The sequence below is a fragment of the Benincasa hispida genome, chromosome 10, assembly GCF_009727055.1.
Source record: "Benincasa hispida cultivar B227 chromosome 10, ASM972705v1, whole genome shotgun sequence".
In the NCBI taxonomy this organism is placed as follows: domain Eukaryota; kingdom Viridiplantae; phylum Streptophyta; class Magnoliopsida; order Cucurbitales; family Cucurbitaceae; genus Benincasa; species Benincasa hispida.
In genome coordinates this window covers 15,145,462-15,160,531 of record NC_052358.1, presented here as the reverse complement: position 1 = coordinate 15,160,531, position 15,070 = coordinate 15,145,462, and the positions used below count along the sequence as shown (strand labels likewise).

Below are 15,070 nucleotides of genomic sequence, written 5' to 3'. Positions count from 1 at the left end.
TTTTTTATAAAATACAAAGTTTACATCATAAAATAATAAAAATTGATATCTAATTTTGATAAATTTATTTACATAAGAAACTAAATTATTATGAATTTAAAAGTACTTCTTAAAATCCAAGGATAAAACTATTACACAATTGAAAATTTAGGGATTAAATTGTTACAAACTAAAATTCAGGAATTAAATTGTTGTTTTCATGAAAGTTAAAGGATTAAAAGTGTTTTTTTAATCTAAATTGTATATCTTAAACTTTTAGTTTTGTATATATTTCTATATCTTAGAAATGAATTAGACTCTGCAAGCTTCAAATTTGTTCTAATAGATCATATATTTGGTTCAGGTTTACATGCCTACTAAATATAAAAACATTAGGCCAACCTTTCAATCTTGTATTTGACAAATATGCAAAAAAAAAATTTTAAAAAGTTAAGAAATACAAAAATATTAAAATGCAAAGAAAAATATAAATATTCATAAACTTTAATAACACATTAGACAAATACAAATACAATTCAAATTGCATACCTTATGATTAATAATACATGTTATATGTCAGTAACTTTGGCAACTAAAATATAATTAATCATCAGGTCGAGAATTCAAATATTAAATTTATAATTTTTTCCCCTAAATTCGTTTGGAAGAAAATAAAACTTGACTAATAACGTGATTTGGGTGCATAATATAATATACTAGAAATGGAAGAATATTCGAGAATCATCCTTTTTGGCTTTTACACGTTATTTTAGTACTCGTTAACCAATGGATTGCATGCAGATATCTCTGTTCCAAAACAAGAAAAAAAAAATTCTTTTGAAAATTGAGAACCCATAATAAATAATTTTCCCATACTAATCCTATTTATTGTTGGTAATCTGAGCATGCTTTTAAAACTAATGTGGAGCATGAGTATACTATCATTAAAATAACAAAAACAGAAGATACAAAGATCAAAATGAATATTTAGAAAGAAGAAGAATTAAAATGAATTAAAGTTAAAAGTACGTGGATCAAAATTAATATTTTAAAACTATAGGGACCAAAATAAACCAAAACAAAAAATACAGAGACCAAAATAGCATTTAAACCTAAAAAATATCTTGTAATATGAATGTACTCTTATTAGACATTTTCTCATCAAAATGTCATTATTGCACCTAATTTTTCAAGTTTTAGTTAAAAAGAAAGACAGAAAAAAAAAAAAAAAAGAAAAAAGAAAAAACCTCCGATTCAAAACTATATTCAAAGCTAAAATAATGGTTTAAATCCTTGATTAGGGTTTTAATTAAAATTATATGAACAAATGAAAAGAAGTGTCTCGTCAAATTACTGTTAGTATGAAGTAGTTATACATTGTGGCAGCCTCGTTAAATAATTTTTGCAAGACAGTAGAGTGGTCGAAAGGTCCTACATTGATAAGCAACATCAAATGACGTGATTGAATTTAATTTCTCAACAACTGCCAATACAACATAATATTAAAAAAAACGATAACTAAACACAATTTCCACTATTAAATTAATAATTGCAGTATGAAAAAAAAAAACAGAGACAAAATTTAGAGAAACGCGAGGAATAGAAACAAAGTGCAATTGTACTGCCCAAAAAATTGGTTGGTTGCAGGTTGGCTGGCAAAATCAGAAGCATTTCCTGTGCACAATTGATGGACCAGACTCATCATACTCTGCCTTTGCGATCCACATCTGCAGCACATTTTTAAATTATTCACATTGAACTGGTTTAATATGATAGCCAAAGACAATACTATGTGAAGCTTATGATATTATACAGCAGAGACGGTTGGGACCTAAAATAAAATGCAAGTGTAAAATGTTTGGCTACTCTAAAGTTCAATCTGCCAAGGAATTGTTAAGTGGATAAGATCACTTTAGTCATGTTCAAAATGACTCGAAAAACATGTTTCAAAACTAGTATTTTGGACTTAAAATAAAATGCCAGTCTAAATGTTTAGCTACACTAAAGTTCAATCTGCCAAGGAATTGTTAAATGGTTAAGATGCATGTTCAAAAGGACTCTAAAACGGGTTTTCAATCATTCTAAGTGATTGTCATCATCAACATTCAACATTACATATACCTGCTGAAACGTGCTGAGGGAGGCCAAAATGGAGCCACCGATCCAGACACTGTACTTTCTTTCAGGTGGTGCTACCACCTTTATTTTCATGCTGCTAGGGGCTAATGCAGTTATTTCTTTGCTCATTCTGTCAGCAATACCAGGGAACATGGTTGATCCACCACTAAGAACAATATTTCCATACAGATCCTTCCTGATATCAACATCACATTTCATGATGGAGTTATATGTTGTTTCGTGGATGCCTGCAGCTTCCATTCCGATCATTGAAGGCTGGAAAAGAACTTCAGGACATCGAAAACGTTCTGCACCAATTGTGATTACCTGCCCATCAGGCAGTTCATAACTCTTCTCAACAGACGAACCAGTCTTGGAAGTTTCAAGTTCTTGCTCAAAATCAAGGGCAATATATGCTAGTTTTTCCTTCATATCCCTCACAATTTCACGCTCGGCTGTGGTGGTGAAGGAATACCCACGTTCAGTCAAGATTTTCATAAGGGCATCAGTGAGGTCACGGCCAGCAAGGTCAAGACGGAGTATAGCATGGGGGAGAGCATACCCCTCATAAATGGGGACAGTGTGACTGACACCGTCTCCAGAATCCAGAACAATACCTGGAGAAAATTTGAACCACGTCGATATAGCATGTATGTGAGCAGGCAATAAGCATGGTTACATCAAACAATATTTTTTGTGTTTCTCATGCTAAGGCAGCTACATATATCAATCATGAAACAATAGACATACATTTCCATTTCCAAAAAAACAGGGCAAGGAGAGCTATAATCATATTATCTGTTTATAAGCTTGTGGACTCGTTTTATTTTTTAATTTATCTCCACAACACGGTTAGCCATCGTTATCTAAGGCTTTGTAGCAATTTGATTATTTATCTAAGTTGCGACCTATGGTTCTAATCATGAAAACAAGATGGCAAGTGAAATCAAAGATTGTCTAGTCAATCTGCTCACCAGTTGTGCGTCCGCTAGCATAGAGGGAAAGAACAGCCTGAATGGCAACATACATGGCAGGAGTGTTGAAGGTTTCGAACATGATTTGGGTCATTTTTTCACGGTTTGCCTTTGGGTTCAGAGGTGCTTCAGTGAGTAGGACAGGGTGCTCTTCAGGAGCCACTCGAAGTTCATTGTAAAAGGTATGATGCCAAATTTTCTCCATATCATCCCAATTGCTCACTATACCATGCTCAATGGGATATTTCAAAGTTAATATACCACGTTTCGACTGAGCTTCATCCCCAACGTACGCATCTTTTTGCCCCATTCCAACCATCACACCGGTATGCCTTGGTCGACCCACTATACTAGGAAACACGGCCCTTGGAGCATCATCTCCAGCAAAGCCAGCCTAAAATTGACCATATCAATAGAAAAGCCCAATAGACAGGCATCATACAGATCAGAATAGAAGTTCTCCAGAACAGTTTTATTAGATATCTAAGAGACATACCTTGACCATTCCTGTTCCATTGTCGCAGACAAGTGGCTGAATATCCTCCCCTTCTGCCATCTTCGATCACTGGCTAAATATAAACATTCAGAACAATAAACTATACTTGGAAAGAGAGAGAAAAATCAAGACTACGTGATTTCGTTTTCCATCAAAATTGGTGGTCTGCTATGTTGAACACAAAATAATTAACATTTTCTGTACATATTGACATCAATCAGTCTAGAAAGATCCTCGATCTATTAAATTATCTCATAGATGACCATTTTTAGTGAATTTATAGAGAAAAGCTGGATCAAGACAGACGGTCTTGAAGGTATTCGATGCGTATTTCGCAAAATCAGTGTGCGTATTTCGCAAAATCAGTGCGAGAAATCATTGTGATCCAATGCCAGATCATGAATCTCAAATGCAAACAAAACAACGATGAAACTGAATCGATGCAACTGTAATGATTAAATGACATCGGAAAGACATTTCTAATTGCATTTCCAAGTGCAAATAAAAAGAAAAAGCTCGTGTAATCCATCCATCATAAAGACAAATACGATCAAAATCAACATAGAAAGAACGACAACATCTGTTAACTGCATGGATTTGGGCATTATAATAAATAAGAACAGAAGTTTCATTCAATGATGCTTCGTACAATATGATCGAAACGGCAATCTAAAAATCGGCAACAACAACAACTGAACAACATAATGCCGATTAGCGTCACAAATAATCATCACATTACAGGAATTTTCTCGGAAAATTAACAGAATGTACAGAGAAAATCACATCGTACCTGAGAAGAACGAAAGCGCGCTAAGGTGAGGAAGAAAGTGGCTGCGATCTCAGCTGCCCGCCTTTGCGTTCAAAAAATATTAATGTAAATGAAGAAATATGGAGCGATGCAAAATGGAAATTCGGATTTTAAACGAACTCGCAGTTGAAAATCGATCTGCACCGTTGAATGATGCTTAACGAGATCAAAGATGGCTGTGACACGTGTCGTAATAATGTGGGTTGCCGTGGATACAGGCTGTTTTGTGGTGCTTTCGTCGTCAATGGCAAAGCGGGACGGGTGGACCGTCTTGCTTCATTCAAAAGCTGGGCCCTCGGCCCAATTTTGCTATGTGCTTCGTTTGGGCCCGGCTGATCAAAGGGAGCCCATTTTGAACCACAGTTTCTTTTTTTTTTTTTGTTTTTTTTTAAGGATATTTGTAATAGGGAGTAGAATACTGGAAAAAATATCTAAAAATATGTTACCTCTTAAAAATAATCCAATTTTACCCTCAATTGTCTTGTCGTCTTGCACATGCTTCTTCTCTTTCTTTTTTTACTTCTTTCCCTTTTTTTTTTTCGTTCCTTTTTCCAATTTTTGCTTATCCTCTTTCTTTCTTTTTAATTTTCCTTCTTTTATCCAATTTTTGCTTTTTTTTTTTCATATGAATTATGAGGTTGAGTTTCGTACCCAAAACTTGAAAGTATCCAATTCATAAGTGACTTAACACCAACAAGTCAATCATCAAGTTTGATTATTATAACAAAACATTAAATATAAATAGCAAATGAAAACGAATTTAAAGAAACTACATTTTTTAGTCCACAAATTTGCACCATTTTTAGAAACATTTCTTAAAAGTTTGAAATAAGAAAGGAGAATAGTTATTAAACAAGTTTATTCTCAAAAATTGAGAAATGTGAATGATATCAAACAAGCCAATAGTTTTTTTCCTCTTTTTATAGAACTTTAAGTATGATGTCTATCAGAAATAAAAATTAAAAAGTGGCATAGATGATCCACAATGAAAAGTACAAATTGAAATATTTGTGTATTTGTGTACTGTAATATTCGTGTATTGATAATAACAATTATTAGTGGTATTAGTGATAGAATTTAGAAGATATCGGTCATATTCATGTATTAATGATATCGAATTTAGGTAGATATAATTGATAAAAGTCTATTATTAATAATCACGATAAAAAATTTTCGATAATAGCCACTGATAGCTTTGAGTGTTAATCTTTTAAAATCGACAGTCAATAATGAAAGTTCATCAGTGTTAGCCATTAATATTTTCTATCATTGATAGCTTAAACTTTGATGTTTTTTTTTTTTTCACGATTAATATCCACTTAGTGAGTTTAATTAATAAAGTTTAATCTCGAACTAAAGTGTAAGTGGAATGTCTAGAAGTTATCACAAATAGTATATTATCAGTGATATAAGCTATCAACGATACTGATAACATGTTATTTGATGGTAAAAATGAATGGCAGAAGTTATCCCTGATAGCATGTTATCAATGATAGAAGCTATTGCCGATAACTATGATATAAGTGATATCAATGATAGAACTTATGTGATATCCATATATCGATGATATAAAAGTCAATTCTATTTGATAAAATTCTATCGTCAATTGCCATTGCTAAAAGTTATCGGTGATAGCCATTGATTGAAGCTATTAATGATAGCCATAGCTATCAGTGATATTTATATATCAATGATATGACTTAGGTATATATCAATAAAATGAATGATATTAATGATATTGGTGATACGACTTAGGTCAAGATTCAAAGATAGTCACTTATAGACCTCTTATTGATAGGCTTCTATCACTTATAGCTTTAAATGTTAATCTTTGAAAGATGATATTTTCCTTTCAGAAGTTGATAACTATTTATAAGATTCTATCATTGATATCCACTTATCACCATAGGTGTTAATATTTCAAGTTAGATTTCAATTGATCAAAGTGTATCAATGATAATCGTGAAAAATGTTGGATTAACGAAGCAATTAGCAACATAAGCAAAATATGATCATTAAGCATTCTAATTCATTAATTTTGGCTTCAAACTCAGCATGCTCATAAACTAAAAATAGAGTCTCAACACTAATCTTTGAAGTACCTTTGAAATCACGAACTCCAGCTGCAATCCTCCCTTCCTTTGGCTGTGAATCACCACAAGGTCTTCGTTACTATTCTCTTGGTGCCCTAGATTGAGTTGTGGGACTCAAAACAAACTTGAATTAAGGAAAATGGAGGAGAAAGATTTTCTGATTTCACTATGAAGAACAGTTTTCTTCAACCTTCAATTTCTTAGAATTCAACAACAATTACGTGCTCATTCCACTCAAAATTCCAACTTTATATTGCATGACTTTCATGAAACTAAATTTTCTGCATGAGTCACAACTCATGCTTAAGAAATTTGAGTGGAAAGTAATGAGGTATGAGTAAGGTGCTTGAAGAAGTGAGTGGAAAAATCCAACTCTTTTTAGATTTTCCAAATTTCCAATTCATTTTATTTCAATTTTGATTTTCAAAATCAAAATTCTTTCCAGTTTTAATTCTAATAATTAAAATTGAAATTTTATCAATTTTACAAAAATTAAATTTTCTAATAAAATTAATAATTAATTAAACAATTTAATCAATTCTAATTAATTTAATATCCAATATTAAATTAATTTAACACCTTTTCACCTTCATGAATCCTTATTAATGAATTTCATATTTAAATCATATTTAAATATTAATCGATTCTCTAATTTCATTTAGTTCCAAAATTAAAAGTGTAATTATATCACATATAAATATGAATTCCCTTAATTCTAATATGAACGTTTCAAATCAACTTATCACACTACTCTAAGGCTAATTCGTTTGTGAGCTAGTAGGGGACCTAGTGGACCTACAAATCATAGGCTCCAATGATTCAAGATTAATCGGCTAAACTCTTTACATTGAATTAATCCCTGTTCGTTAACTACTGGGTCACTCCACTAAAGCCCGTGGTTGCACTTCCCTCACTGTAGATATATTGTATCTACTCGATATAACCATTATTAGTAAGTTAACCCTTCACAGGTTGTTCGTAATAACGGTTGGGTCAAAAAGTTGTTTTACCCCCGAGATTACCTTTTATTCCTCAAGTCCTACTGATCCTCTAATGAACAATTGGTTTGTGATCTAATCATCAAATCGAGTCTTTCTCGAGCCAATGAGAGGATGGGACACTTTGTTCAAGACCCGAAGTCAGCACTTAAGGAAACAACCTCTCTACTACCCTTGAAAGCAGATAGGAGTGAATTCCATCTTGCACCTTATGTCCCCAACTATCTACACGGTCTTATCCCTGAAATGGGAGGCTTATTGAGCTAGCGTTGTTGAGCACCCTCACTTATGCAAATTTAAGGATAATCCCAAATAAACAAGAGTTCATAATTAGCTCAGAATTAAAGTTAAGTTACATAGGTCATCATTGTGAAATAGTCAGTCTTAAACATTAAACAACATTATAAAGTAAGAGTGATTTATTTCATGGTCCGATCTTGTGCAAAATCATTGCACAAGACGCCCCACTCTTCATGTCATCATATGTATGGATTAGGATCACTTCATCTGTAGCACTTTAAAACTCCTTGTAACAACTACAGAGTAGGCTGCATCCGATAGTGTTACCAGAATAAGGCACCCGACCTTATTTATATACTATAGACCATTTTGACTATTTACTCAAACCTGGTCCACTTTTATGTATCCACATAAAGTTCAAGTACTCATATATGAATCTTTTAGTTTATTTGGTTTAGTTCTAAAACGAAATAAACAATTCATATATTCAATAACAACTTTACTGAATTTCATAATAAGTTTATTGTTTACAAACCACGAGTTTTAGGACATAAAGCCCAATAGAAAACTGATAGCAAATTGAAAGATGATACTTCAAGTGTTACTATTTTAGCTACTATCAGTTGCTATCATTGATAGCTACTATCAGTAATAGTTTTCAATTTGAGAAAATTGGAAGAAGACGCGTGAAATAGTGAGTTGCGTGTGGGCTTTTTAGTCATTCACTTATATAGCTATAATTGATAACTGTTATCAGTGATATTTGACGTTAGTTTTATGTCATGTCCCTAATATGTTTATCTTTGTTCTACATTTTTTTTTATCATTTGGGTCTGATTTTCATTTGTACAACCAATCCTTTTTTTAAATAAAGGGAAGGAAAATGTATACATAGAGTAATTGCAATGAGAAGCACTTTTAGGGCTTATGATTAGTAACATTTTTTTAAGAATTAAAATATAACAAAACCTATCCATGATAAACTATATCGTTAATAGACTTCTATCAATGATATAATTTGTATAGACTCTGGAGAGTTAGATCTAAATTTTTCCATATCTACATATTCTTATATATTGTGCTACTACTAATAATTTGTGTCTAATTGTTATATTTGCGACTGCTCCATATATCACTCTTTGTGTATGTGGTCTTGGGAGGGGAAGTCAAAATTCAATTTTGACTTCTAAACTCGTTAAGTAACATCAATTTAAACCCTAAATTTTTAATTTTGTTAAATTGCATCTCAAGCTTGGACATGTATTGCAACCTTAGTACTAACTTTAAAAAAAAAGTCGGTAATTTTAACCATTTAATAAATCATTGTTTCAAATATTGTTAAATAAAATCTTATTTCTTCATTGAATCATAAAACATATGTATAATATGAAATCGATAAAATTTTAGAGAAAAATGTCATTTCAACTAAGCTTTTTTTTTTTGGGTTAAAATTTATTAACAAAGTAATTCAATGATTAATTTATACGTTAATCAAACTTAGTTTTGTGTAAATCTTTGTTTTACTAAAATTAATAAGTTTAGGAAGGTTTTTACATTATTTTCTAATCAAATTAATAGGTGAATTACCAAAAATGGAATCCGTGTTAAAAATTACAACAGGTTAAGAGAACAAAAATTAATTCTGAACTCTAAAAAATTCTTCAAATGAAAGTTTATCCTAAAATTAAAAAAAACAAAACTGCAACAATAATCCAAAGTTAAGATAAATATGGTTCATCTAAATCAAGGCATAATTTGATAAAATTGAAATTTTAAAATAAAATTGATACGTCTTTTCTAATTTTAATATAAGTTGATAATAAAGAAAACATTAGAATATGTAATTCCTAAAGTAAATTTCTCCTAATTCCTAACCTTTTGAAATAGTTGGGGTGTTTTTTCAACACAGAATATCATGTGTGTTTATATTGTTTTTGAAAAGTTTTCATTATTGAAATGATGGTTCATAATTATTTCCATCTTCTAAAAGATATGTTTGGTGTCACATCTCTATTCCACAATAAATAATTCAACAGGATTATTTTCTTTTTTTATCGTTTTCATATTTTACGATTTCTTTTTTTCAATCTTATTTAAAAAACAATTTTTAGGCAAGGTGTTTGACAAAAGTAGTACTATAGTGATCAATAATTAACGGTATTTTCATTCATTGAATTAGGAATAATATCTCCACACTACAAGAGAAACTACTTTTATTTACGTTTATAGTTTTAAATACTTTACATTTTTATGAAAAAATGTCAAGAAATAGGTGAATTTTTTTAAAAAAAAAAGTCAAAAATTGATTTTAAAAATAGGGGTGGTACATTTTTTCCTTAAAAATACAATGCTTGACGTTTTAAAAATGTCAAGTTCAATTAATGATTTCTTGATGTTTTAAAAACGTAAAAAACAAATAGCAACGCTACCTATTTTGACGGAAAAATGGAAAACTCATGCACCACACGCAGCAGCGTTGCAATGCTCAACGCTACGGGTTTTGACGTGTACGAGTGTGGTCACATACGGCCAGAATTTCGTTCTCCCTTCAAAATGAAGTTAATTTTCGTTCTTCCTCTCAAACGAATCCGATCGACCGCATTTTCATTCTCCCACTTTGCTACTACCCTAGCTTCCCTCTCAAACGAAGTCGACCAGCTCCCTCCCATGGAAGCGTTCACGCTGCCGTTGCTTCCCTCTCAAACGAATGGTGAGATTCTCTCTCTGTATCACTAACTTCTCTTATTCTCCTAACTTTACTTTTTGTTTCACCACTTCCATCTGTTCGTTTTGGTCTTTGGTTGTGTTTCTTTAGCCGTTCAACCGGTATGTTAAGATCAGAAGGATTGCCCTCATCAACTATGGTGAAGATTATGGGAAGCTTGTTGTAATCATGGATGTAATCGGCCAGAACCGGGTAAGCACACTCTTTACTATTCATTCCATTTTTGTATTTGGTATTCTGATGGTTTTAGTTAGGCAAGGAGAATGAAAAATCTTTGATGTTCTCTGTTTTTGAAATAGCTAAATAAAATAACAGTAATATCTTAAATTCTTTGAGGATTTTTACATTATATTCGTATCATAGGGTTTGGTGCTGAAACTGTTGGATAATGGACTAGTTTTGTTTCAGTTTTAAGTCTTCTGGGTTTCTTTTTTTTCTTCTTTAAAATGTAATCTTTGAACTGACAGATAATGGATTTTTGCAACTTTATTGTTATTGCTTTATAACTTGAGAACGGTTGGATTTGTATACTACTTTGTTTCAATTGGAAAGTTTTTATAATGGTGGTTGTCATTTCGAACATTCTCACTTGGTCGATTGAAGTTCATTTATGTTTTCAACTTGGGGTTTTGTTGTTTATTCTGCAGAAGTGTTATTTTTCTATTCTTGAGTGATTTTGCAACTTTTTGGAATGATAGTGATTACCATGACTTGTTTCTTAATGTAGTCTTTTGTTAAATCATTTGCATGACTAGCTTGATTTTATGTTTAGACAAACTCTGGCTGATGATGTCTATCAATCCATGTATATATGGCTTATACATGGAAAGATGATGGTTCCGAAATAATGAAACTGGATAATATTAGGTGGAGAACGATCATTTTCAACACTATATGCTTTGCTTTAGCATTACATGAAATGACTGAAGCCCCATTTCGAGCAATGGATGAGTTTGATGTGTTTATGGTGAGCTACTGTCTCATTCTTGTCATCCTTTTTTATATTTCAAGTATATTTCTGATATGGATAGCCAAAGAAAATGTTGTCTAAAACTTATATTTGAAACATAAAAGTGTTGTGTCTTTTCACAAGCTTCCCAATAAGCTTACAGGATGATGCAGTAAGTCGAAAAATCAGCTTAGACACTTTTGTGGATTTTGCATTGGCACAAGGCTCCCAATGGATACTTATCATGCTGCATGACATTGGGTAATTACAAAGATATTAAATCTTTTGAGTTTCACTTGGTATAGTTAATGATGTGATCTTTAACTACACATGCACAAATTTCTCACTTCTTTTAAAACTATGCACAAGTTCATTTTCTGATGAAGCATTGAGACACTTTACGTTTGGAGATCTAACTACAGCATGGTAAAACAAGGAGAACGAATCAATAAGCAACAAATGGCAGCTCTTCGATCATGACGTTCCTACTGGTGAGGGCTCAATCTGTTCAACGATCTCTGTATGATTCCCATTTTTTTTTTGTTCCAATATATTTTCAACTTATTCACCCCTTTGGATTATTTACCCATCTTTTGTGTATATTCTCCACGTTCAAACCAATTGTAGAATTAACAGTCATATCTATGAGAAAGTAGAGAAGGACAATTAATAGATGAAAGGCAAAGAAATGGCTCTTTTTGTATAGGTTTAATGTATAATGTACTCAGCATGGTTAGAATAGAAGTGGCTATTCTGGAAAACTCTGAGATTAATGTTTCTATTTATATTTGTTGTTTCTTTTACGGTTTCTCTGTTTGGAAAGAAAAAACAAAGTTAAATGGCAAGTTGAGTTCCTAAACTTATAAGTTTTTGCTAATTGGTCCTTAAACTTTAAAAATGTTTAAATTTGTTTTCTTTACTTGTTCTTATCTGTGTGTTTGAAGTTTGGTTTGGAGTCCAGTGTGATTAAAATATACTTTTAAATTTTTGTTCATTTGAAGTTTCTGATGGATTTTGAGTAATTTAAAGTAGTGTATCAAGTTTTCTTCTTAATGCTTTATTATTCCATTTCAAATTGTGCGGATTGGGTATTTGAAGCTTGGTTTTGGAATCGTCGGATGATTTGAGGATCAATGGATTGGTCTTGTCATTTGGACGAATGGTTGGAAGGCGTTGGATGTTGTTGGATTGGTAATTCACTTTGGCAAATTCATGACCAACTTGATGGGGTAATCAATGACCATCAAGTCTTCGAGACTAGTTTTAATATTTTTTTCTGGATTTGGTTTATGGCAGTGTTTGAACATTACTCTTTGTAATCATCATTCATCAAATTTCATATGGTAGAGAACTTGATTTTCTTTGTTGTTGAACTGGTGGAAATTTAGTTTTCTTTGTTGTTGAATTCATGATGTTAAAGAACTGAAGTTTTTATAAAGAGATATTGGTGGAAATTTGGTTGATATATAAGATTAAAAATGCGTGTATTGTTTAGTTGATTGATGAATGTATGTCATATATATATCAAATGTGGTTGTTGGATCAAAATACAGGAGCAATTATAGGTAAAAACGTCAATATTATAGATTTTTCTAAAAAAATCACAAGCAAATTTCTTGATTTTTTTTTCTCGTCGAGATTATAGATATTTTTGACATGTTTAACAGGTCAAGACCTCCCATATTTTTGACATTTCTAACATGTCAAGTAGGATATATCTTGACCTTTTTTATTGTCAAGTTAACAAATTTTCTTGACATTTTTTCCTTGTCAAGAATGCTCATATTCTTGACATTCTAAACATGTCAAGTGTCAATGTTTCTTGACCTTTTTTAAATGTCAAGTGCTACTTTTCTTGACGTTTTTAAAATATCAAGAAAATCAACATTTTTGACACTGGCTTCCTTGACGTTTTAAAAAAGTCAAGAAAAGTCATTCTTGACATTTAAAAAAGTTAAAAAAAACACTATTTTTGTAGTAGATAACATACATCCATTTGTAAAAAAAAACATGATGACAGCGATAATAATAATAATAAACAATATCCAAAGAAAATACGAATGGATTGATCACCTTACAAGTTATAATTATTGCCTTATTTGGTGTGGATTAAAACAATCTATAAGAATCATTAAATGAAAATGATGAGATCTAAAATGATCACTTTTTAAAAATATAATGACTAACATAAGTGCTTTGAAAGTATAATGATCTAAATAGACATGATAACTCAAATAAGATCTTAACAACATATATAGAACTAAAATAGGATACTAGTTATTGTGAGTAATTTTGGACCAGTAAAAAATAAAGATAAAAATAAAACGATGAGAGTTACCTAATCCAAAAACGGACCAAAGAGTGGCAGGAAGTGGCTCCTAGGAGAGGTCCTAAAAATAGTGAGAAAAGGACAATTGGGCTTTAGTAGGCCAGTAGTCTCGCCTTGGCCTCAAGGGTCGAGCTGAGGCTGGGTCGAGGCCAGCTGAGTAAATCCTTAACGAGTGGTCGATCCGGATCGATCCTCTATTTTGGGACATCCCCGGTGGCTCAAATTCATCCTCGAGTGTCTGATTTCAAAGTAGGGAAAGGGAAGTAAATTCAAACTCCTAAAGGAATAAGGAAGACCCTTGACCTCCATTATAAATAGAGCATGGAAGCCTCACAAAAGTTAAGTTCAACTATTCCATCTCAAGCTTGTTATACCTCTTTTACTAAATATTGACTTAAGCATTAAAGGTATTGTGGTAGGCACCACAATAGTGTTTTTTCCTTGTCTTATAGGTTGGCTTTTTTCTCCAAAATAATAAATTTACCGTTGAAGGCACGTGAATGTCAGGTGAATTTTCTTGTCTAGATTTTGCCATCAACACTGGTTAGGAGGATATATATGTGTATATATATATATATATATATATATATATGATAGGTTTGTTAATCATGTTCCACTTCCAACTCTGCTTATGTTATCTTTGATGGAGAACTATTAATGAGCAGAAGCAATTTAGATCTTAAGTACTATAACTAGGTTAATTTCATGAAATAAACATGCAATTTAACATAAATTAAAGGGATTAAGAGTACAACCTTTGTAGCTCCAAATTGATTCTCGGTTTCGATCAAATCTTCTCACGAACGTTTGTAGACCACCACGAGAGTCTTCTCGACTATCCTTCGACCTTAGAACGGGATGGTGGGATCTGGTGAGTGGCCAATTTGGAGAGAAATTGAACAAAGATTTGAGAGAGAATTAGGATTAGGTTTTTCAATATCTCATGAATTCCAATTTTGCCAAGACAGTTAAAATTCATAGAACTCTTATATTTATAGGCAAAATCATGTAAATCATGCAAATATTAATTTAAACACTTTAATTAATTAAAAGCAAACTAATCCTGATCAATCCTATAACCTAAAGTTTGTATGCAATTCTAATTTATCGATTTTAATTTATAATTTCATTTTTTTATAACAATTATAAGCAAATGAAATAAACTAAAACCATATATTGCAAGTTAAGCATACTTAGGTAATATTGTAACAATTATAAATTACCTTAAAGTGGTGACATGCTTTATGCAATTTCATCTCATTACTAACATACATAACAATTAAATAACATACTTCAAACATACATTCATACTATATATTATAACTCTTATAATATAAATGATACATGGATATGTTATTAAT

General features: G+C 31.6%; 2 protein-coding genes across 14 annotated transcripts; one reads left to right on the top strand and one right to left on the bottom strand.

Moving 5' to 3' along the window:
• Positions 1-1,377: 1,377 nt before the first annotated feature.
• LOC120087722 (actin-like) lies at positions 1,378-4,489 on the bottom strand. Of its 2 annotated transcripts, none has more exons than XM_039044601.1 (5): positions 4,358-4,481; positions 3,568-3,640; positions 3,072-3,465; positions 2,101-2,714; positions 1,378-1,706 (listed from the first exon to the last, which is right to left on the bottom strand). In XM_039044601.1, the coding sequence occupies exons 2-5, from the start codon at positions 3,625-3,627 to the stop codon at positions 1,641-1,643; spliced, it is 1,134 nt and encodes a 377-aa protein (XP_038900529.1). In that variant the 5' UTR covers positions 3,628-3,640; positions 4,358-4,481; the 3' UTR covers positions 1,378-1,640. The 2 variants fall into 2 exon arrangements, with proteins under 2 accessions (XP_038900529.1, XP_038900528.1); XM_039044600.1 differs by having other exon boundaries at positions 1,379-1,706; positions 3,568-3,636; positions 4,358-4,489.
• A 5,662-nt stretch (positions 4,490-10,151) lies between these two features.
• On the top strand, positions 10,152-12,836 carry LOC120087965 (structural maintenance of chromosomes protein 6A-like). 12 transcript variants are annotated; one of them, XR_005484750.1, is made up of 5 exons: positions 10,152-10,416; positions 10,522-10,623; positions 11,299-11,641; positions 11,803-11,871; positions 12,479-12,836. XR_005484750.1 is itself a non-coding variant. In XM_039044987.1 (4 exons), exons 1-4 carry the CDS (start codon positions 10,414-10,416, stop codon positions 11,858-11,860), a joined length of 261 nt encoding a protein of 86 aa, XP_038900915.1. In that variant the 5' UTR covers positions 10,152-10,413; the 3' UTR covers positions 11,861-12,183. The 12 variants fall into 12 exon arrangements, 1 of the variants encoding a protein (XP_038900915.1); XR_005484753.1 differs by lacking the exon at positions 12,479-12,836 and having other exon boundaries at positions 11,299-11,398; positions 11,544-11,641; positions 11,803-12,183; XR_005484752.1 differs by lacking the exon at positions 12,479-12,836 and having other exon boundaries at positions 11,299-11,398; positions 11,525-11,641; positions 11,803-12,183.
• Positions 12,837-15,070: the final 2,234 nt, after the last annotated feature.

Excerpts from the sequence above, each read along its gene's own strand:
- LOC120087965 (XM_039044987.1), top strand. Across the intron at positions 10,624-11,543 it reads ATGTAATCGGCCAGAACCGG|GATGATGCAGTAAGTCGAAA; the intron begins GTAAGCACACTC and ends ATAAGCTTACAG. Across the intron at positions 11,642-11,802 it reads ATCATGCTGCATGACATTGG|CATGGTAAAACAAGGAGAAC; the intron begins GTAATTACAAAG and ends ATCTAACTACAG.
- LOC120087722 (XM_039044600.1), bottom strand. The coding sequence starts at position 3,627 with ATGGCAGAAGGGGAGGATATTCAGCCACTTGTCTGCGACAATGGAACA. Across the intron at positions 3,466-3,567 it reads ATGGAACAGGAATGGTCAAG|GCTGGCTTTGCTGGAGATGA; the intron begins GTATGTCTCTTA and ends GGTCAATTTTAG. Across the intron at positions 1,707-2,100 it reads CCCTCAGCACGTTTCAGCAG|ATGTGGATCGCAAAGGCAGA; the intron begins GTATATGTAATG and ends AATGTGCTGCAG.